Source organism: Rutidosis leptorrhynchoides, chromosome 5 (assembly GCF_046630445.1).
Source record: "Rutidosis leptorrhynchoides isolate AG116_Rl617_1_P2 chromosome 5, CSIRO_AGI_Rlap_v1, whole genome shotgun sequence".
Taxonomy (NCBI): Eukaryota; Viridiplantae; Streptophyta; class Magnoliopsida; order Asterales; family Asteraceae; genus Rutidosis; species Rutidosis leptorrhynchoides.
In genome coordinates this window covers 287684804-287710402 of record NC_092337.1, presented here as the reverse complement: position 1 = coordinate 287710402, position 25599 = coordinate 287684804, and the positions used below count along the sequence as shown (strand labels likewise).

Here is a 25599-nt window from a genome sequence, read left to right as displayed (position 1 = left end):
TAATAATAATAATAATAATAATAATAATAATAATAATAATAATAATATAAAGCAACCTTACTCGACAATTTTAATTCTAGCCCTCCACGCATCCCTTTCTGAAGTCATATCCTCGGTCAACAAAAGCTCCCTCATGTCGAGCTTTAGTATATCCTTCCACCTACGAGTAGGTCTACCCCTTCTCCTTACGCCGTCAACCGTGAGTGCCTCGACTCTCCTAACCAAGGCACTATGTGGTCGCCTCATCACGTGCCCAAACCATCAAAGCCGTTCTTCTCTTAACTTGTCGATGATGCTTCTGACTTCAAGGTTTTCCCTAAACACACCATTTGGAATCATATCTAATATGGTTTTACCACACGTCCACCTAAGCATCCTCATTTCTACCACCTTCATCCTTCTCTCTTGGGCCTTCGTCATTGGCGAACATTCGGATCCCTACAACAGGCGTCCAATTGCCACCTTGAAGAGTTTCCCTTTCAGTTTGAGCTGTATCTTCTTGTCGTACAAGACTCCTTTCGCTGATCTCCACTTCAACCAACCTACCTTAATACGATGGGTCACATCCTCGTCTATCCTCCCCGATTTATGTAGGACCGAGGCTAGATATCTGAACGATTCTTGTGGATGCAAGATCTGGTCCCCGATGCTGATATTCCCTCCCACATTTTGTTCATCCTCAGTTATGACGAAGTCACACCTAAGATATTCCGTCTTTTGTCTACTAATCCGTAGACCATTTTGTTCCAAGTCATCCCTCCATTGTTCCAGTCTCTATTAAGCTCATCCTTGGATTCCGATACAAGAACAATATCATCGGCAAAAATCAAACACCAAGGGATGCTCTCTTGTATTCCTCGAAAAAGCTCGTCGATGATCAAGGTGAAAAGGAAAGGGCTAAGGGCAGATCCTTGGTGCAGGCCTACTTCTATCCCGAAAAACTCTGTGTTTCAGATAGGCGTCCTAACGCTCGACTTCGCCCCTTCGTACATATCAAAAATTGCTATAATATACCTGCTTAGGATACCTCTAGCATTAAGGGTCTTCCAAATCAACTTCCGTGGGACACAATCATATGCCTTATCTAAGTCTAAGAAGGCCATCTCTAGGCTCGTTTGCTTTTCCCTATACTTCTCCATAAGGCTCCTTATAATATGAATAGCCTCCATCGAAGAGCGTCCTGGCATGAAACTAAATTGGTTCTCTGAAATGGTGGTTTCGCGTCGAAGTCTAGTCTCAATCACTCTCTCCTAAAGCTTCATAGTATGACTAAGTAACTTTATACCTCTATAGTTACCGCAAATTTGGGCATCCCCTTTATTTTTGTAGATGGGGATAATCATTTCGTAGGCATTTTATAACTTCTAAACATCTTGTTGAAAAGACACGTCAACCACCTAAGACCATCCTCACCAAGGCACCGCCACGCCTCTATTGGGATCTGATTAGATCCCACAGTTTTGTTCCTTCCCATCTTTCGTAGTGCCGATCTTACTTCTTCCTGATAAATCCTCCTACAGAAATTGTTGTTCTGGAATTGTCCTATTCCCAAGTCCTGTAGGTCCTCTCGACTACTGGGTCATCCCCCCACGAAAAGAGATGAGAAATACCCTTCCCATCTTTTTCTAATTTCATTTTCCTTCATTATGGTTCTTCCAGCTTCATCCTTGATAAACTTGATGTTATCTATATCCCTCCTTCTGCGCTCCCTGGCTTTTGCAATCTTGTAGATATCATTAGCTCCTTCTTTATAGTCTAGTTTCTTTTACAATTCTTCATACGCTTTATCTTTTGCACGTGCAACAGCCTTCTTTTGTTCTCTTTTGGCGACTTTATATCTCTCTTCTGCCATAGTTCTATCCTCACGTGTCCCCTCTTGGCAAGTAATGAGTTCCCTAAACCTTTGTTGCTTGAGCGCGACTTTGGTTTGAACCTAATCACTAATCCACCATGACTCTCTACTAGACTTATGTCCTCTAGATGTCCCTAATGCCACTCCTAAGGTTTCCTTGGCTACATCTTTAATAGTAGACGCCAGACTATTCCACATCTGATCAGCATCGCCATACGTTACACATATGATAGAAAAAAACGCTCGAAGAATAACATTCAGGAATAACATTACACATGATGCATGTTATTAGTTTTTTTTCGAGCGTTTTTCCGCCAAAATAATAACATTTATCACAAAATGTCTTTTTTAAATGTTCATATTTTCGTGTGCTCTTATGTTGGGAAATAAATTTTCGAAAAAAACGAAAAAAAAAAAAAATTAATTTTACTTTCCCATTATCTCAAAAAAATGCTTCCCTCTTGATTATTCAACTGAGACTTCATTGGGTTCATTAAGTTAACAGTCTTAAAAGGGACAATATATTGTTGGGTTCATTAAGTGTAGTGTTAGAAGTGACAATTCGATATCACTAGACTAATAACTGATAGCTATGTTATGCGTTTTTTTATAAATTTTCAATTATGAATAGCCTGGACATATAAGAAAGAACGATGGGAATTTCACTACCTTGCCAGAAAATAACCAATAGATAGAAAAGGTAGGCATGAAAATGGAAATAGTAATAAGTTTTTGAATAAGGCGAAATTGGGCGAAATTGGGACGGTGGCGACTTCAGGCGATTTGAACTATTCCGACTAATATCTGTAAGCAATTTTCATCGTTTTCATTTCCTATTCTATTGAGGCTGTCTCAAACTGTAGATGGGGAAGAAAAAGAAATTACCCCAGGCTTCTACGTCTAGGGTTCTTCGCAATCGCAAATTAGGAGAAGATAATGAAGAGAATCTGGAGAGTGAGGGCTCGGATTCTAATTCGGAGATTGAGTCAAAAAAACAGGATATGTGTAACTCTCAAAACCCTAGTTTGATTGATCTACGCGAACTTGAACCTAACGTGGGAAAAGAGGAGCACGAGTATGAGAAGGTGAGTGTTTACACAGCATCTATTGATGGCAGTATTCACGAAGACGAGATTGAATTCCCAGAGTTGAATAAGAAAAGCAAAACGAATTCTCCTGTAGTGAATTCTCAGCAGAAGGTGATGGAAAACAACCTTTTCGGGCAGGAACCACCTGCAAAATCTTATCTAAACGCAGTTGGGGGTGATCAACCCAAACAGAAGGTAAACTTTTCTTCTGTTGAGAATATAGTTCCTAGTGATGAAGATGTGGACGTGCTGATTCCTATTGAGTCGGTTGTTGAGGCAACTAACAGGTATAAGAATACCCTTTATGGATACTTCTTAGGGCGCAGGTTACCATTCCCAGTAGTTAACAACTATGTAATGAACACCTGGAAAAAGTTTGGCATCGAAAAGATAATGATGAATGCGAAAGGTTTCTACTTCTTTAAGTTTGAAACTGAGCAAGGATTATTGAACGTACTTGAAGGTGGCCCATGGATGATAAGAACAGTGCCGATAATCCTTAATAAATGGACACCAGAGGTCTCACTTTCGAAAGAAGATCTTACTAGGGTGCCAGTATGGGTAAAAATGTATGACATTCCTTTGGCCGCTTTTACTGATGTGGGGTTGAGTGCGATTGGATCAAAGATAGGGAAGCCTATGTTACTGGACTCATATACGGCTACTATGTGTACGGAGTCATGGGGAAGGCCAAACTATGCTAGAGCATTGATAGAGGTTGATTCAGAAAATGACCTAAAACAGTCACTGAAGGTGGGAACACCAAACTTGGAGATGAACCAGAAAACAATAGATGAAGTTCGAATCGAGTACAAATGGAAACCCCCTCGTTGCTCATGTTGCAAAGTTTTTGGGCACTCGGATGCTCAATGCCCGAAAACAATTCCAGTGGCTGCTGAAACAGTTGTGGAGACTGCTGATGGTTTCAAGCAAGTGGTAAATAGAAATTGTAACAAAGCCAAAACTATTGGTTTTACTGTAAATCATGCAAAGCCAAAGTTTGTGTATCGGCCAAAACCAAATGCTGCTGCCACTAAACCAACTGGTGCTAGTACAAGTAGGGTTAAAACTATTGAAAACCCATTTGAGGCCCTTAATAATTGTAATGATGAAGGAGAGGTTCTCGTGGCAGAAGGTGAGCAAGAGCAGAAAACTGATGACTTTGAACCGGGTATAGGAGAATTGGACGGTTTCATGGCAAATAAAAAATACTCTGAGGGGGCAAGCACTCCCGTCTTAGACGGTTTAAATGGTTAACATTGCATCATGGAATATAAGGGGGTTGAACCGCCTCCCTAAACAAAGTGAGGTTCAAAATGTGGTTCTAAATAATAAATTAAGTATATGCGCTATCTTAGAATCACATGTAGCGATAGAGAAGTTGAATAAAATATGCAATAATGTGTTCCCACGTTGGAATTGGTCATCTAATAGCAGTATATGCATACGTGGCACCCGTATTATCATTGGATGGGATACAGATGTTGTTCGGTTAATGATCCTAGCTGTTTCGGATCAAGCGATTCATTGTCAGGTGAGATCTTTAATGGATGACCATAATTTCTTCATATCGTTTATTTATGCGGCGAACCATTACAAACAGAGGAGACCTTTATGGCGAGAGTTGGAAATGCATAAATGTTTTGTGCGGGATAATCCATGGGTTATGATGGGAGACTTTAACGCCTCGTTAAGTTTGGAGGATTCATCCACGGGAGGTTCAAAGGTTACAATTTCTATGCGTGAATTCAAAGATTGTGTTGATAATCTTAACATGGTGGATGTTAACCATATGGGGTTTCGGTTTACTTGGAATCAAAGACCTAATGCTGAGGTTGGTTTGTTAAAGAAAATTGATCGGGTTATGGCTAATGATGCGTTTATATCGCGTTATGTAGATGCATATGTTTTATTTCAGGCATACCGAATCTCGGATCATTGCCCGGCTGTCCTGAAATTTGCACAAAGTTGGGAGGGGAAACCAAAACCCTTCAAGTTCAGTAATTACATTATCGAGCATGAGAAGTTTAAGGATGTAGTTTCTGAAGGTTGGAAGGTAGAAATCCCGGGGCACATGATGTTTAGAGTTACAAAAAGGTTGCGTCTTCTCAAAAAGAAAATGCGAAAATTGATGTGGAGTAAAGGTAACCTTCACTCAAATGTCATTACCCTTAGAAGCGAGCTAGATGCAGCTCAAGTTTTGCTGGATAGTGATCCCAACTCTAGGGATCTAAGGAAGAAAGAAAGTACCATTCTCAAAAAATACAATGAGGCTATATATGAGGAAGAATGTTTTTTGAAGCAAAAATCGAAAGTCGAGTGGCTCCGAGTTGGGGATGGTAACTCGAGATACTTCCATAATGTGGTCAAGGGGTGTATGCATCGAGGTAAAATACACGCAATTGAGAATAGCGAAGGTAATATAGTGGAAGGCCAAGCTGCTTTTGATGTTATAACTGATCACTTCAGAAACTTTTTAGGACATCATGACAACTGTTCGAATATTGTTGATCCGCAATTACTTTTTTCCAAGAAAGTTACCGATCAGAAGGCTATGGAGATGATATCTCCGGTGACTACGGACGAAATAAAAAAAGCCATGTTTGATATAAATGACCTAAAGTCTCCGGGGCCGGACGGTTATTCAGCTGCGTTTTTCAAGAATGCGTGGGATATTGTGGGTGAAGATGTGGTGAAAGCTGTGAAGGACTTCTTTTCTAAGGGTAAACTTCTGAAAGAAATTAATCATACACTGATCTCTTTAGTGCCGAAGGTTCAAAGCCCCTCCAAGGTTACTGATTTCCGTCCCATCTCTTGTTGTAATGTTATGTACAAATGCATTAGCAAGGTGATCACGAACAAAATTAAATTGAGCCTGGATGATATTGTTAGTGAAAACCAATCTGCTTTTATTCCGAATAGACGCATCTCTGATAGCATAATGCTCACGCAGGAAATCATGAAAAACTATCATCTTGATAGAGGAGTTTCGAGATGTGCATTTAAGGTTGATATTCAGAAGGCTTATGATACCGTGAATTGGGATTTTTTGAAGGCGACTTTATTGGGGTTCGGTTTCCATTCCAGAATGGTCAATTGGATCATGAAGTGTGTAACGACGGCTTCATATTCTATTAACATAAATGGGAATGTTCATGGCTATTTTCAAGGAAGGCGTGGTCTGAGACAAGGTGACCCTATGTCTCCTTATCTCTTCACTCTTGTAATGGAAGTGTTAACTCTAATGCTTAGAAGACAAGTTGCTCAGGAAGACAACTTTCGTTATCATCCTAAATGTGAGCAATTGAAAATTATTAACTTGTGCTTTGCAGATGATTTGTTTCTTTTTTCCTACGCAAACATAGGTTCGGTGAAAGTTATCCGTGAAGCTCTTGAGGAGTTTAAACATTGTTCAGGTCTAACTCCCAGTCTCCCGAAAAGTTCAGCTTTTTTCTCTAATGTGACAAACCATTTGAAAGCAGCGATTCTAGATATCCTCCCTTTCGATGAAGGGAACCTCCCAGTTCGGTATCTCGGGGTGCCGTTAGTTTCCTCTCGATTATTATATCAAGATTGCAAGATTTTGTTGGAAAGGGTGAAGCATAAAATTGATGACTGGAAGAATAAGTCGCTTTCCTTTGCTGGGAGAGTCCAACTTATTATTTCTGTTCTAACTTCTATGCATTTTTATTGGGCCTCGGTATTCATTCTGCCTGATGCTATTATTAATGACATCGAAAAACTTCTTCGAGGTTTTCTTTGGTGCCAAGGAGCTATGAAAAGGGGTAAAGCAAAGGTTAAGTGGGATGTCTTATGCTTGCCGAAAGATGAGGGGGGTCTCGGAATTAAAAGGCTCAAATATTGGAATGTTGCATTAATGACTACTCATATTTGGAGTATTATTACCCTTAAAGAATCTCTTTGGGTTAAATGGGTTCACTCCCATCATCTAAAAAATAAATCTTTTTGGGATGTTTCGATTAAGGCGGATGCGAGCTGGAGTTGGAGAAAGATCCTGAGATGTCGTGATTCTGTTCGTAAATTTATGGTGCATAAGATTGGAGAAGGGTCCTCGGTTTTGGCTTGGTTTGACACTTGGTGTAATGTTGGCCCCTTATTGATATAGTGTCATGGAGGGATATCAATGCTACAAGGTTTAGCTATGAAACAAGAGTTGCGGATCTGGTTCACAATAACAGTTGGGTATGGCCAACTCAGTGGTTAACAAAATACCCCATTTTAGCTTCTATTTCGGTTCCTATCTTATCAAATAATAGAGACTATATTGTGTGGAAAGAAGCTGATGGAATTGAATCCAGGTTTGCGGTTAGCAGCGTTTATGAAGCTATTCGTCCAAGTAAACCAATTGTACCATGGTTTATTATTGTATGGTTTTCTCATTGTATTCCTCGACATGCTTTTATCCTTTGGTTACTTATGGGTCAGAAGTTAAAAACCCACGACAAACTTAAGTCTTGGGAAGTTCGTGACGATCAAAGCTTGGTGTGTTCTCTTTGTTCTATGTGTTCGGATTCTCATGATCATCTCTTCTTCGAGTGTCAATATGCTCGAAGGGTTTGGAGCTTGGTTCAACCCCACATGAATGCTGTGACTACGTTCCAATGGGCTGCGGTCACAGATTTGATTTTAGAATCTCATGTTCTAAACTCAGTTGATACACTTGTGAAAAAACTAATGTTTGCGGCTTCGGTCTACTTTATCTGGCAGGAGAGGAATAATCGGTTATTTAAGAAGAAGCGAAGGCCAGCGGATAACTTATTTGAGGCGATATATTCTACTGTCCGGTTGAAACTTATGTCAATTCGCTTCAAGGAGTCAAGGAAGATTAAGCTTTTTCGGATTGCTTGGAATTTAGACTAGTTTTCTTTCTAGTTTTTGTGTGTTTGCCTTTTGGCTTGGGTGTTTGCTGGGCTTTAAGACTCACTTAAAGCAGCTGTTCTTCATTGTTATCTTTCTTTTATTCATTAATAAAAGTTCATCGGGGTAACCCTTTACCCAAAAAAAAAAAAAAAGGTAGGCATAAACTTATCAACAAAATTTATAGCCAAACTAAAGTTGACCCTAATTTAACGGTCTTGGCCTGCATTCATCATCAATTATATTATGTTTCACACAGAAACGTTAATGATGTTAACATGAATGGGCAATGACAAAAGCAATGATGATATGGACTCATAAGTTAGGTCTCAAAACATGTTTAATACTAACAACATTTCATAATACATACAAATTGCTCATATCGTCAGCAGCCATTGAGTGGTTCGAAAATGTTTATAAGATAACCGGATTAGATTGTGTATATTCAACTAAAAATATTTGCACTTCTCAAATAGTATTAACAAGTAATATCTTATCCGTTTGTACAGGTGATTCTATGTTGTCCATTTATTTATTAATTATTATTTTTTTTTTTCACTTTTTATGTTTTTGTATCAGTTTTCACATTAACAGATCTCTTTGCATTAAGTTTCACATTTTCATGTTTTAAACTTTTATTAAATCATCCACCCTGTTGGTTCATCAATAACAACAACAACAAAACTCAATTCCGCATATGCGGGGTATGAAAAAGTGAGATGTAGGCAATCCTTCCCATATCCGAGAATAAAAGACAAGTCATTTCTCCACCCAGAGTGAAACACTCTCGATCAAGAGTAGAGAAAGTCATCTCTCTCTTTATTCGACAGTGAAACACTCTCGATCAAGAGTAAAGAAAGTCATCCCTCTCTTTATTCGACAGATAAAGATTTTGCTTTCAAGAAGACCTTCCGCCTTTAAGTAGGGAAAAAAGTTAACAAAATAAAAAGAAACAAGTAAAAAAAAATGAGAAGCCATAAAAATTGGTAAAATCAAATTTTCATAGATTTTAAATCTTTCCTGAAATTCAATTTAGGTTCTAAGCGACAGACAAGTCACCAATAAATCGACGATTACTGTTGACTCTCACTTTAACGTGCCTTTTGGTTCATCATTTGTTAAAAATTTTCAATCCCCTAATTCTTCATTAAATTTTCGTGTCTTTAAACTTTTATTATATCATTCACCCTTTTGATTTATCAGTTGTTAAAATTTCTTATTCCCGTAATTCTTCATCAACTTTTATGGGGCATATATGAACTTTTATAGACCCTGAACAAAGGAAATGTAGTTGACAAATTGTTGATTACTTAATATAGTCATGAAGATTGACGATTGATCGTGAGATTTTACTACCCAGAGAAATTGCCAACTCAATTACAAATTTGAATTAGTTAAAGAGTTAAATAAATGGGTTATATATTTTTATTATTGTTTCGATATATATATATATATATATATATATATATATATATATATATATATATATATATATATATATATATATATATATATATATATATATATATATATATATATAATGACAACCAAATAATAAGTTTATTTTTTACAGTGCAATTATTTTTAGGTATATATATATATATATATATATATATATATATATATATATATATATATATATATATATATATATATATCATTATATATATGTCTCACAAAAAACCTATACATATACAACTTTTATTGCTATTTTTTTACCCCACACCAAACCTATACATACAATACATACATCACGTCACCATCCCACATGGCTAAAAAAAATCTGATCAGTTTGAATTCAAAATGTATACCTTTTCTCCAAAAGCCCACTTTTTCAACTAATCACAATTTTCAAAGACATTATGAATATAAAAATTACTTTTTAGTATAGAAATTGGTGAGAATGTTGTTTTTTTTTTTTTTTTTTTCAAAAATACACTAAGTGCACACATTTACCAACATATCTTTACTTCACACATCTGATACTACCTTAACCCGCCCATTATACCATTATTTTCAAAATCATCTTTGTTATTTTGAATTCAAATTCTCCCACGGTTTCCAATTCGAAAAATCTCCAAGTTTAATTTTTTCTCTAAACTTCAATAATCATGGTTTTTTTTTGAATGATGATTATTTTCTAACTTATGTTTCTAACTTAGTTTTAAATAATGGCCACGTCGAATAACATCATCCACGTTTCAGAGATTGACGGACGGAAAGTTAATTTTTACCATTAAAATTAAAGTTGTTCGGCTCCTTCAAAAGCTGGGATATGGTTACGATGAAGGCAAGTGTCGGATGAGGAGGTTTGTGTTCATTATCTGTTTTTACTATATTTCGTATATCTCTTTTCAGATTAGAACCTTTTTAGTATATTACCACTTTGGAGCTAATAGTGTCGGATGAGGAGGTTTGTGTTCATTATCCGTTTTTAGTATATTTCGTATATCTCTTTTCAGATTGAATCTTTTTATAATTTCTTATGTATTTTTATTTTCTCCATATTAGGCCATGTAATTTTTGTATTTCAGTTTACATGTATATTTTATTTAACTTAAATTAGTACTACATGTATATTTACTTAAATAGTGCAATCTACTAAACACTATATTTATTCAGTTTTATAAGTGATAGAGCATTAGATCATTTCTTACTTTTTTCATTAATATGATTCATTCATTATTTTACTTACTCTACAATTATTCATCTCTACAGTGTGGTTCCACAGTCACTCCTTCTGCCACTCAACCAATTGTTAAATCTTCATCAACAAAAGCGAAAAGGTGTCTGAATCGAGATGAGGCATTTTGTTTACATTTCATTTGTCAAGTTGATTTTAAGATTGCTTTGAACTTATTTTCATTTTTATTTATTTGCTTTTATGTTTTGTTTTTAAATAATAATTCATGACTCATGGTTTTGTTTTTTGTTTTATGAATACAATTATCACGTATCGTTTGAAGGTTATGTGGTTCTTTTTATAGGTTTATATTATACATTTTTTTATTGTTATTTTTTTATGTGAAACATCCAAACATTACCATTACACTTTGTTCTTTTGCAAATGTCTTATTATATGTACTTGTATATTCAGATCAATTAGTTTCGATACACATTGTTACTAATGTACATACATTTGTATCTAATACATCAAACATAAACATTTTTTTGACTACAATGATGTTATAAAATGCTACACAATCAGCATATAATACGACCCCATATTAATTCTAACTAATTAACAAAATCCAATACTATTTATCATATAGTGTTCAAACTACCACAATCACAAAAAACGTTTGATCACAACATCCATGGATACCACCTCAAAAAGTGGTATTAGTTACAAACAATTACAAAATATAATTGTTTTTACTATCAACCGAAATAACATCATGTTTAAACAATAGCACATTATTTAAATCACTCGAATTACATTCGAGACAATGAACTTTCTTTCACTTTTCTTGAAGGTGAAAACTGCTTCATCATCTGGTTTGAGATTATTGACGCGCTTAAACTCATACCAACCACCAGATACATATGAATTCGGCTGACGCTTTGTGAAATCTGTTTTCAACCCCCAGATGCATTCAATACCATCTTCATTAACTACGGGAACCTTCATCCCATCTTTCAGTACTCGCAATCCAGAGGATTCTTCCGGTAGACGCTATGAAAACATACAGTTAATCATAAACATATACACTAATGGATTATTCAGATTAAATAACTATTAAAACATATGTATGACCTATATGAAAGTAAAGAAACCTTACAAACACATTTGCTTTTTGAATGGTCATTTTCACGATAACATCTGTGTTTTCCACACCATATGTGTCATCATCAGATCAATCTTCCTCTGATATATCCTCATTCTCACTTCTATATGTGTCAACCTCAAAAGAATTTTCCTCTGCTTTTCCCATAGGCGCACGGATTTTTCTTGGCGACCAAACAAGACGAGCACTTTCCCAGGAGGTCACCCATCCTGGTAGTGCTCTCGCCTGAGCACGCTTAACTGCAGAGTTCTCATGGGATCTGCTGCGCTTATGGTCCCAAAACGCGTCATGCTAGGAAAGGCCTCCACACCCTTATAAGGCATGCTTCGTTCTCCTCTCCAACCGATGTGGGATAGATGTAACACGGATGTTACAATCCTCCCTCTAATGGGACACAGCGTCCTCGCTGTGCACGTTTGGTCCGGGGCCTGGCTCTGATACCATCTGTAACATCTCAGGTAACACGTTCCCCGTAGCAAGATATTGTCCGCTTTGCCCGTAGGCGCACGGATTTTCTTAGCGACCAAACACGACGAGCACTTTCCCAGGAGGTCACCCATCCTGGTAGTGCTCTCGTCTGAGCACGCTTAACTGCAAAGTTCTCATGGGATATGCTGCGCTTGTTGTCCCAAAACGCGTCATGCTATGAAAGGTCTCCGCACCCTTATAAGGCATGCTTCGTTCTCCTCTCCAACAGATGTGGGACGGATGTAACACAGATGTTACAGAATCAATGACAATTATGTCAATTGATGAAGACGGTTTGCTGCCAGAAGGTTCTCCATGTTCATATATCTTTGAATTAATAAGTGCCAAGTATTGATTCTCACATCCATCAGTAGAGTAAACCATCATCCCTTGTTGAGTCACCAAAATAATTAAGGATTTAATTATGACAAACAGAATCTATTTGCACTAAAATGTTATGTGCAGCCAGCACAAGTTTGTTTATGTATAGACAGCAGATTTCGCTGTGTCAAGTGTTCAGTATGCTGCCTAGTCTACCAGCACAAAGTAGACATTATTCTTCAAATTAGCACAGGATGTGTAACCAACAATTCAAAATATCAAGTGACTCAGCAATGAAGAACCAGTATAGCTGGAATGCAGCTTACTACACAAGTGAAACAACCCCAATCCGTTTAACCAAAAACGGAGTACATTTTTTTTATATATAAGTTAGGTCCCATTCATACGTTCATATTACATAACATTTCGATACGTTTAACAATTTATAACGACCCTTGATATACAAATGACACATTACAAAAGTATTTGTAACAATGACCCAATCATACAAAAATACAGGTTAATACTCAATAACCCAACCCGATACCAAGAGCATAATCCCGAGGACTACCAAATCCCCAATCCACATCCATATCCAAAAGCTACCTCGTTGAGCCCAAGCGCTCCTACGCATCTAGTATAACAACTTGCTAGATTCACAATCACAAAACCTGTAAAAAGGTAAACAATGAGAGGGGTTAGCATAAAGCTTAGTGAATGCAATAATTATACATATATATATATATATATATATATATATATATATATATATATATATATATATATATATATATATATATATAATCTACTTACTTACAAACACTTACACAAATACCGCATACATGCTAGCAATTCAAATATCATACCATCGCAAAGTATAACGCTAAATCTCCATTACCACAAGCTAGCACAAACAATAGCATATATAACCGAACAATATATTATGCTACACTACAACACATAACCATGGTTAACCAATCGTACAAGGGATGGTACTCAAATTTCCCATCGGTGTTCATAACAACCATTAGAGTACTTAACAAGTCGTACACTAACCCCACGGGTGGCATCTTAACACGTCGATGCTTCACCCCGGGTAGTGTCTTAACACGTCGACACTTCACCCGTGACATTTCTTGGAGTGGCACCTTAACAGGGCGATACTTCACTCCGAGTGGTGTCTTAACACGTCGACACTTCACTATTCATATTACTTGGGGTGGCATCTTAACACGTCGATACTTCACCCCGGATGGCATCTTAACACGTCGACACTTCATCCGTTACTTTACTTTGAGTGGTGTCTTAGCACATCGACACTTCACCCGTCACGTGAAATGTGGTGTCTTAACACGACGACGCTACACATCTCATGATACAACAAATAAATACATTATATACCTACACATATAATTATTCCACTCACCTCGTGAACTCGAGCATTACAAACCATGCGCGAAATCTCCACCACACGCAACCGAGCAAACCTTTACCTATAATACACATATAGGTATACACATAATCAACATACATTCTCTATAAGAGAATTCACACTCTTAACCAAGGGTTTATACCTACCTTCACAATCCGCCCATTTAGACTCCTAAAGTGGACCTCACCAATTACCACTACGGGTGGTAATTCCGACCAACATAACAAAGTACAATTTAATCCAAATCATACTTTACACCAATTAGATCAAACTTAGGTCTTAACACTAAATTACTACTTAGGTAGTAATCATTTCAAACGTCAATTACACCAAAAACCCCAACACGTGCAATATTGACCCATATTGCTTTTGACTACGTTTGACTTTTGTTAAAATGTCATTTTAACCCAAAAACACTTCCCGCGATTACTTTCAATCAAAAACGTCATTTAACACTTTTTGACCCAATTCAATTTACCCATTTTGACCAAAGTCATAAAAATGCCCAAACTAACCATTAATCACTAACACAAGTGAAAATGGCCCTAATACACCAATTAAACTAAATCACAAGTGTTAAACCCTTAACTTACCCAATTTGACACATAAACCCTAATTTTGACCCAATTCAAAATTAGTCAACCCAAATACACCCAAAAGGGTTCCAACACTTCCAAAATTACTAAACTAAGTGATTACACCCAAAACCAAAGCCTAATCGTGGCCAAAACGTCAATCAACCCAAAACCCGCCATGTATCAAAAATAACTAGTTTCCATAAACCCACTTCATCATCTAAATGGGTTTTACAACTAAAAAGCTCAAAACTCTAACTTGAATATCAAATCATAAAGATGAATTTCGGAGTTAGAACTTACCATCACTACCACAACGTAGCCATGAATGAGGAGAACAACTTTAACACTAGTACTTTGGTGAGATTCCACTTCTTCTTCTCCAAATCAAGCTTTCTCACTCTAAAAGTCACCCTCTCTCTCTAAAATAAGATGAGAGTGTTTTGTATGGGTGAAAATGAGGCTTGAAAGAGCCTTGGATCAGTTTTGAGGATCCCAAACCGACCCCAAAGTGAAAAGACACAAGTACCCTTCATTAAAACTCAAAATATCAAGAAAATCACCAAAAATGCGTTTCCAGCCGCAATTTGCACCTACTGGCCGCGAATTATGGCCAGCCGTCAAAGTGGCCACAAGAATATGCCCATTTAGGCACTGAAGAACCCCCCACCAGCCGCAAATTGGGCCCACCAGCCGCAATTTACGCCTGGGCCCTTTTACGCATTTTTCTGACACTTGTTTTGGTCGTAACTTTCAAACCGTAACTCCATTTTCGACGAATCAAATATCGTTGGAAACGTAATAAGATTTCCTTTCTAATGGTAAGGTTTTGAAACATCAACTCAAACTTTATTTGGGGTCGAAAAGATACGTACACACCTTGTAACTCAAACAACGTCCAGTTTTCTTCGACATTCGAACAAGCAACATGTACATGCTTGGTACCCTTCATACACGCTTCGTACAATCATATTTATACAATTATACAACCAAGTATGAACATTCTAAAGATCAATTACGTACCTCGGACATGTATGAAGTAAAACGGGATGTTACAACTCTCCCCCACTTATTTCGATCACATCCTCGTGATCCTAGTCACTTAACCAATCCGAACCTACACTCTATAGTCCTCCGACACACATCCAAACTTGATGTTGGCAACAATTCCAATAACAATTTTCATTAATCCGAAGTTTTTACCACACGCTAATAATCACTAGCGTGCATTACCGCAACACACGATATTTCACGCGTTCAACGTTCTAACTGCCCCCATTAAAACTCTGTACTTTAACAGTCCATAACGCACCACTCAACCGGCCAATCAAGTATGTTCTCTATTTCAAGAAACAACTTCCCTCATCTCCGCAACCGGATTATTCCTTCAATGAAGAAATTTCGGTATCACCAAAATAATCACTCTAGGGAACACAAACTTTCCCATTGATCGATCCGCACACGACCACCAGTCTCTGGATTAATCCAGGACGACAATAATACACCACGAACTAGGAAAAACATCAACACTCGACACAGGGTTTCTCCCTTAAACCCTACAACACATCATATACTACGGCTTCCTAGTAATAGCATGGAAACTATTCGTGTACAAGAATCCCGTCAACAGCGAATTATCATTATAACAATTCTCGATTTGCCACACTACCCACAAATATATTCACCTATGCAGGGTGAATCCTCCTTCCTAAACCGTCCGTTAAGGATGGCCTCGACATTTTAATAAACTAACGGGTCACATCACTAGGGTACACACCCTTGCAAACAATAACATCCGCGTGTCTCGACGTGAGACAATCAGAACCGGGGCTCCCCGCCTCACAATCATCCACAAAGTGGAATAATCCACTGAAGACCCTCACGATCACGTTTCTCGACAGAAAAAGTACAGTATCCTTCGCGATAACAAACTCGTACCAATCCAAATAATACTATCAGAGTTTCACGACAACCCAGATTTCCACTATCAGAGCACCTGCAATGGCAACTTCATTTTCTCACTTCCGTGATCTCAAACTTCACACTTGGTCTCATACCGCACTTTGGTACTACAGGACCACCTTACATAAGAAGTCTTACACTTCACTTGATCTAGTACCACAGGAGCTTCCTCAGGCGGCAGTAAAAACTCCCCCACTTGGGATTTAGCTCCACATTCTTATCGCAAAGATGATAACATCCCGCGGAATTACCATTTCACAACACACATGATCATTCTCATCACTAATCATAAACACCGAATCACTGCAAATTCACTTTAGGCTCTCAGAGCCGTCATACAAAATTACCAGAGATGTCGTACACGCGACGACTTCGTACCTTCATACCAAAAATCACAATCGACTGCCTTAATCGTTCGCAAAGCAAACTCCACCAAAGTCCCACATATGTCTCTATGCCTAAGTATACGTCACTCCGATAAATCAGCCGTGCATCTCAGTCGAGATCACCCGACCTTCCACTCAACGAACCTTTACCAACCATTGCTCACTCTCATGGAGAAGAGTGACCAATCCGACACAATAATTGCGTCTACCACAATATCAACATTTCATCATAACCTTCGGTCTTAACCGAACATTAAGTCCGTCACCGGCTCGCCGATCATCTTCACCCGTCTATCACAAGAGCAACCAGATTCGCTCATCCATCACTTCATAGGAAGTATTTACCGTAATGCTCTATAACTTTGACTTTCGCAGCCATCGAATTACTATCATCCATCGATCACTATTGTAATCTCCGCTGCTTCCAAGGGTATCTCAAGGGAACCCTAAGCACAAAGTGATCACACCACTACCGGAGTTTGACATTACACTAGCAGGTATAAAGAGGCACCTGACGCAGTGTCATGCAGACTCCCACCACAATCTACCGAAATTTAGAAACTCGATCTGTGGGTTTCATACACCCGATGTCACCCATTTTTCCACAATAATGACCCGAAGTCATACCTACCCGACAAATCTTACGGTTTATTGTCTTCTCAAAAGTTCCTAGCGATCACACACTAGCCACAATTTCCACAAGGCCAAAACGATATAGCCTCACGAACCCTTTCATCTAACACTAAAGAGATGCTTGGAAACACCAAGTCTTACACCCTTCCGCACATCGGCATGACTACCACAACAAGGGATATTCCGTTAGGAATGTTACCCTATAATCCATAGCACGTTAACACACTAACGTAATCATCGTCATACGGGTCCCACTCCATGAGTTTAATGACCCCAAGACTCCCCTATTCGCCAATTCTAAGGTGGCTCACAACTAGAATCCTTGCACGATCCTCTAACCACACACTCTACCAAGTACAACCCTAAACTACAATCATTAGACTTGTCGTATTCCATTACGGAATTTAAGTCCTCGAAGTACACACACATACAATAATCGGTCATCCTAGTTATGATGGGTAACTATAACCAATGACATATCCCAACAGTGCACCCACTACCTAGGGTGACTACGCACGCACCGAACTCGTGAGTTGCTCACTCACCTTAGCTAACCGAAACCACCGTAACACGTCCCGACTCAAAGGAACCCAATGTGACAACAAGCACATCACTCGAGACCACTATATCCTAGGAACCAATAAAAGATTCCTAACTCATCCGGTTCTACCCCAACCATGCCATGTTTCCTCCGCTCGGTACTTGTCATGTCATGCTTGGTGTCAAGATACACTTTTGTATTAATGGTGATCAGTCACTATTACAATTGTGTACCTTACCATTTTCACATGGTCACGCAAAGTACTTTACCCGGACTGGCACAACATTCACACAAGATAACACGCTATAACTCCTAGTGCCCGAGTGACCAAAGTCCTTACCGCAAACTTGATCACTCAAAACCGCCAAACATCCAAATCTCTCCAATAGATTCGTCTCTAGGACAACGCACCAATAGATACCTGTATATATATACACCTATATACAATATAATAATAAATATACACAAGTATACCGCAACAACAAGTCAACCTACAACCTAGGTGACTATCACTAAAACAACGTCCAAGTTCGCCTACTTACATTAGGCACTAGCAATCTAAGGCACTAATTTACACACGAAATAAGGCTCCACATAATCACGCTTTGGACAATCACAAGTTCTAGTTAGTCACCTACTCTAAGGCACTAACAATTCTCAAACTGACCCGTATTCATACAAGTCCCGCAAATAACGCACAACCGTCAATAAGTCTAAGACTAGGCACCTATTCCAAGGTCACCTAATTCCCTTAGACTATGCTCTGATACCACTTGAAACAACCCCAATCCGTTTAACCAAATACGAAGTACATTTTTTTATATATATATTAGTTAGGTCCCATTCATACGTTCATATTACATAACATTTTAATACGTTTAACAATTTATAACAACCCTTGGTATACAAATGACACATTATAAAAGTATTTGTAACAATGACCCAATCATACAAAAATATAGGTTAATACTCAATAACCCAACCCGATACCAAGAGCATAATCCCGAGGACTACCAAATCCCCAATCCACATCCATATCCAAAAGCTACCCCGTCGAGCCCAAACGCTCCTACGCATCTAGTATAACAACTTGCTAGATTCAAAACTAGTGTCATCATCAAGTTTGACCCAATTCAATTTACCCATTTTGACCAAAGTCATAAAAATGCCCAAACTAACCATTAATCACTAACACAAGTGAAAATGGCCCTAATACACAAATTAAACCAAATCACAAGTGATAAACCCTTAACTTACCCAATTTGACACATAAACCCTAATTTTGATCCAATTCAAAATTAGTCAACCCAAATACACCTAAAAGGGTTCCAACACTTCCAAAATTACTAAACTAAGTGATTACACCCAAAACCAAAGCCTAATCGTGGCCAAAACATCAATCAACCCAAAACCCGCAATGTATCAAAAATAACTAGTTTCCATAAACCCACTTCATCATCTAAATGGGTTTTACAACTAAAAAGCTCAAAACCCTAACTTGAATATCAAATCATAAAGATGAATTTCGGAGTTAGAACTTACCATCACTACCACAACGTAGCCGTGAACGAGGAGAACAACTTTAACACTAGCACTTTGGTGAGATTTCCACTTCTTCTTCTCTAAATCAAGCTTTCTCACTCTAAAAGTCACCCTCTCTCTCTAAAATAAGATGAGAGTGTTTTGTATGGGTGAAAATGAGGCTTGAAAGAGCCTTGGATCAGTTTTGATGATCCCAAACCGACCCCAAAGTGAAAAGACACAAATACCTTTCATTAAAACTCAAAATATCAAGAAAATCACCAAAAATGCGTTTCCAGCCGCAATTTGCGCCTACTGGCCGCAAATTATGGCCAGCCGTAAAAGTGGCCGCAAGAATATGCCCATTTGGGTGCTGAAGAACCCCCCGCCAGCCGCAAATTGCGCCCACCAGCCGCAAATTGCGCCCACCAGCCGCAATTTGCGCCTGGGCCCTTTTTCGCATTTTTCTGACACTTGTTTTGGTCGTAACTTTCAAACTGTAACTCCGTTTTCGATGAATCAAATATCGTTGGAAACATAATAAGATTTCCGTTCTAATGGTAAGATTTTAAAACATCAACTCAAACTTTATTTGGGGTTGAAAAGGTACGTACACACCTTGTAACTCAAACAACGTCCAGTTTTCTTCGACATTCGAACAAGCAACACGTACATGCTTGGTACCCTTCATACATGCTTCATACAATCATATTTCTACAATTATACAACCAAGTATGAACATTCTAAAGATCAATTACGTACCTCGGACATGTATGAAGAAAAACGGGATGTTACAACAAGACGACTATGCTCCATTATAAGCATAGTGGTTTCCTAGGTGGTCTACATTAATTGTACTATTCAACAGAAGTCAAAGACAAAGTTAAACAGAAAAGGACACGTGTCGGTGGCTGACAAGTGAACTTACAAGACCACGTGGGAATGCAGAAATTTAACGCATGTGCAGACATGTTTTATCCTTTGTCAACGTCTAGGGAACACAATATTCTATTTGTTTAATCAAATAGTGGTGCCAAACCGAATTGTGGTGTTCCTGCAAATAGCTATTAAAGAGGAAAGAGGAGAGCATGCTCTCTGATGCAGTTGTCTCCACAAGTACAGACATCTTATGTACCAGTGGATAATAGAATAATTACACGGTCATTAGCACTTCTATAAATTGATGTATATACTATTGTAACAACTAGTGGTGTGGGTTTGTTTATTTAGAGTCCAAAATGTGTAATAGCTTAGAACACCCTCTGTAGCTATACTTAGATAAATCTGTATCAACCAACTATCATTCCGCCGAGGATAGTTGTAATTCTTTGTGATTTAATCAATAAAGAATAAACCGTTGAAAAATTACCTTTGACTCTATTTAATTTACTTGCTTGAATACTAAACTATGTCTTAACTGTTAAGTTAATTAAAAGAATTGTATTCACCCCTTTACAATACTCCTGTTATTTATCAAGGGACCAACAACTGGTATCAGAGCTTCAGTCTTGATAATTTAATATATTGGATCTAAATTCTCTCATGCCCGCATATTCAAATATAGCTTATCTTGAAAATGGCTCATCCAATAGACCACCCAAATTTAATGAAGATGAGTATGAAACTTGGAAGGCAAGGTCCATGCTTCACCTGGAGTCTATTGACCCACTCATGCCTGGTATTGCCACAGATGGTCCATTTATCCCAACTGAAACTATTGATAGTATTCCAGCTAATACTGCCACTCCTGCCATTCCTGGCAGAGAGGTTGTTCTCACTCCAGCTAAATGGGATACTGAGGACAAACGTCGTGTTAGACTTGACCCTAAGATCAGAACTCTGTTAGCTATAACATTACCTAACCACCTGTTTAAACTAATTAAGGGAAAACTGAATGCTAAGCTTATGTTAGACTATCTAGATGTTACTTATGAAGGCATGGATGAGGTTAGGCAGAACAAGATTATTGCTTTGAAAAGAGAGTATGAAATGTTCTTTGCCTATAAGAATGAGACCCTTAAGCAAACCTTCATTAGGTTTAACTCCTTAGTTACTGACCTGCTTACTTTGAAAATCACATATACAGATTTTCAAGTAAACAAATTCATTGACTCACTGTCTACTAAATGAAAACTTGTGACTGACCCTATAAGAACCACCCAGACTTTAAAGAACTTTAACATGTCTTCTCTCTATGGTACACTTTGGAACCATGAGAAGGCAGAAGCTAAACTTGAACTAAACTTGAAAGAAAACTTTAAGTCTGCCCCCACCACTTCAAAATCTTCTAAAATAGATGATACTACTCTTATTGCTGCTGCTAAAAAGAAAGTTCAAAAGGCTTTACTGGTTCAAAAGTTGACAACAGAAGAAGAGTCAGCTGAAGATGATGTGGAGAGTGGTACTGGGTCTGAAGAGAGCATTGATGACGAAAATGATGTGGAAGGGTTTGCTGAAGGTATGGCTTTGCTGGCTAGGCAGTTTAAAAGGTTCATCGTAATAGAACCAGCAAGTCATACAAAGGGAGTAAGAAGCCGAGTGCTAGGTATAATAGCAAATCAGTCAAAGGTCCTAAATCTGAGTGTTACAATTATGGGAAGGTTGGACATTTTGCTCCTGAATGCATGTCCAGAAAACCTTCAATCTCACATGCTAACTCTTTCTCAAAAGCTGATAAGTACAAGAACAAGTACAAAGCTATGAAAGCTCAGATGAAGGAGAGTGCAAAGACTGATAAGAAGGGAAAGAAGCCAGAAAAGGTTCTAGTTGATGAGCATCATGACTGGGATGAAACCAGCTCTTCTTCATCTTCTGACAGTGATACTGATGATGATGATGCTACTTATGCTTCTGGTAAAAAGCTGTGTTTGATGGCCAAGGAGGTCGAGGAGTCTGATGAGGATGATAATGGTAGTACATTTGTGTCTGATATGAGGGAAGCTGACCTGAAAAAGGATTCACCTCAATGGAAAACTGAAATGCTGTATAAGGTTGATAATTTTCGAACTTATACTGATGATGAAAAAGCTGAAATGTTTGACTACCTAAGAGTTGATCTATGTAGAGGCAGTAAATGTGAAGAAGTTTAGAAAAATGATAACAAATCTTTAAATGATAAAATTAAAAGCAAAACTGATGAAATTAAAATCTTGAAGGATGAAATTTCAAAACTTGAAAAACAAAATTTTGCTCTAAAGTCCCTTCACGTTGAGGCAGCAGATGTTAAGAACCAGCTAAACGACCTCAAAAAGGTTGTTGCTTCATGGTGTACATCCGCTCAACGGACATTTAAATGTGTAAATGAGCAGGTGCCTGCCCAAGTTGAAGCCTTCTTTGCTGGTGACTATGCTGCTGCTGCTGCTCTTGTAGAAGTTACTTTTATGGACCCCATTCTTGAAACTGATCCTGAAGCTGTCTTGTCAAATACTTTTGCTAAGATAGTTAAGGGTAAAAAGGTCTTAATAAATAAGTTTATCAAACCTACAGAGACCCCACCACTGTCCATAAAAGAAATTTTGGAGAATGAAGTAAAAGCCAAGGAAACCAGTACTTCAATTGATGAAACTACTAATCCCTCAAGCATTTACTATATGACTCCAAAAGAAAGACAAATTAAAAGGGAAATTACTGAAAACAATCAAAGAAAGTCGAAATCAATTGATTCCCCTTCATGTTCAAATTTCACCAATGCTGAGCCAGCTGATGAAAATTGTACTGGTAAACCAGTAGCTGCTGACAAGCCAGCAAAACGCAATAATGGCAAGTCAAAGGCAACAATCAAGATTCATACTAGTCGATCGGTATCAGCTGACGGGTCAGTAACTTCCCACACTGGCTCGTCGAATAACAAAGGCAAAGCAGTATATCATGATTATGGTACTGGTTCTAAGAAGAAAGCTGCCCTTAAGGGAATAGCTAAAGTGGACCAAATTGTGGAATCATGTGCTGGGTCATCTATCACTGAGATAATGACTGTCAAGCTTGACCAGCTCATAGCTACCATATATGAAAGCAAACCTGATCTTACTGCCCCCATTTACTCAGTACATGACCAGTCACCGATACCAAATGTGAGAAAATACTACAAGTGTGGCAGGAAGTTTCACTTAGCTAATCAGTGTACTCAAACCCAAACCTCATCTGCTGCTGCCTCTTCAAGAAACTAGCAGACAGGAAGAGATCATCAAAGATGACCCTTCCAGAACCCATCCTTGGATGGATTCCCAAAAAAAACTAATCTCTTAGCTACTGTGCAGGGCATTCAAAACAAGCAAATCTGGTATCTCGATAGTGGATGTTTGAGACATATGACCGGAAGTAAGTCCCTGCTAATGGACTATCAAGAAAAGGATGGTCCAGTTGTTTCATAGGGAGATAATTCGTTGGGTTACACAAAGGGGTTTGGTACTTTAAGAAATGGGAATGTTACATTTTCAAATGTAGCATATGTCGTTGGGCTTAAACACAATTTACTCAACATAAGCGAACTGACAAGAAAAAGTAAGATAGTTCAATTCAGAAGGAAAATTGGCACTATTTTTGATAAGAAAGGGAAGCCACTGCTGACAACTAAAAGACATGAGAACATGTATCAAATTGACATGAACACAGCAGTCACAGCAACTGATACTTGTTTTTATTCAAAGGCAGTAGACAACCTCAAATGGTTATGGCACAAGAGACTCTCACATCTCAAAATTAAAGATATTCATAAATTATCTAGTAAAAGTTTAGTGTTTGGGCTACCCACAATATCTTATGTAAAGGACAGATTGTGTCCTGGATGTGAAAAAGGGAAGCATCACCATGCCTCATTCAAGTCAAAGCAGATTTCGTCTATTGAGAAACCATTTCTTCTACTTCATATGGATCTTTTTGGTCCTGTTAACATAGCCAGCTGTAGTGGGAAGAAGTATACACTGATGATTGTTGATGAATACTCCAGATACACTTGGGTATTATTTTTGAAGCAAAAGAGTGAAGCTGCTGATGAAATTATCAATTTTATCAAAAGAATGGAACTACTGAATGGGCAACTGGTGAAGCAACTTAGAAGTGATCATGGTGCAGAATTCAGAAATGCTACATTGGAAGAATTTTGTGCTGACAAAGGTATTTCACAGAACTTTTCTGCTGTGAGAACACCTCAACAGAATGGTGTTGCAGAAAGAAGAAACAGAACTCTCATTGAAGCAGCAAGATCTATGTTGGCTGAGTCTGGGCTGAAAAATTCATACTGGGCAGAAGCTGTGAACACTGCTTGTTTTACCTAGAATAGATCTTTAATAGTGAAAAGACATCAGAAAACTGCTTATGAAGTTCTCAAAGACAGAAGACCCTCAATTTCATTTCTTTAAGTATTTGGCACTCCCTTTTTCATTCTAAACAATAGGGATCAGCTAGGCAAGTTTGATGCTAAGGCTGATGAAGGTATATTTCTTGGATATTCCAACATGTCAAAGGCATATAGGGTTTTCAATAAAAGAAGGGGTTGTTTTGAAGAATCTATTAATGTTACATTTGATGAAACTGCCCATACTTCATCTTCTGGTTAAGAAAATGAGGAGTTACTATTTGAAGAGCCAACTTAGCAAGCTCTAGATGATGAAGAAGAACCAGCAGCAAATCCCTCACCAATCCATGTTGCTGAGTTCTCTGATGATGAGATGGAACACTCTGTTCCATCTGTGTCTAAACCAGGTGCACCTACTAGCTCTACTGAAGTTTTACAACTTGAGCATAGGTCTACTGGTTCTGAAGGATCTCAAGCTGGTACTGGTTACACTCATAATGAACAACTGTCTCCTACTGCTGCTCATTCCTCTAAGCCAGCTGATGATCAAGATGCTGTGTGGTCTACAACAAGCTCACCTGTTCATAACACTAGATGGACAAAGGAGCATCCAATTTGAACAAGTTATTGGTAATCTGGCCAGTGGTGTTAAAACAAGAAGACATGCAACTAGCAATTTTTGTATGCATGTAAACTTTGTATCTACCATTGAACCTACATGTCCTGAAGAAGCAATCAAAGATCTAAGCTAGGCAGGAGCTATGCAATAAGAGATCTCCCAGTTTGATAGGAATAAGGTTTGAACATTGGTACCTAAACCTGATGATGAAACTAAGAAGATCATTGGTACCAAGTGGGTTT

The 25599-nt window shown here is 38.1% G+C and overlaps 1 protein-coding gene across 1 annotated transcript; it reads left to right on the top strand.

The window, feature by feature from the left end:
- Nucleotides 1-2715: 2715 nt before the first annotated feature.
- Nucleotides 2716-7821, top strand: LOC139849420 (uncharacterized). Its single transcript, XM_071839079.1, has 3 exons — nt 2716-4192; nt 4299-6977; nt 7067-7821. Exons 1-3 carry the CDS (start codon nt 2716-2718, stop codon nt 7819-7821), a joined length of 4911 nt encoding a protein of 1636 aa, XP_071695180.1.
- The last annotated feature ends 17778 nt before the right edge of the window (nt 7822-25599 follow it).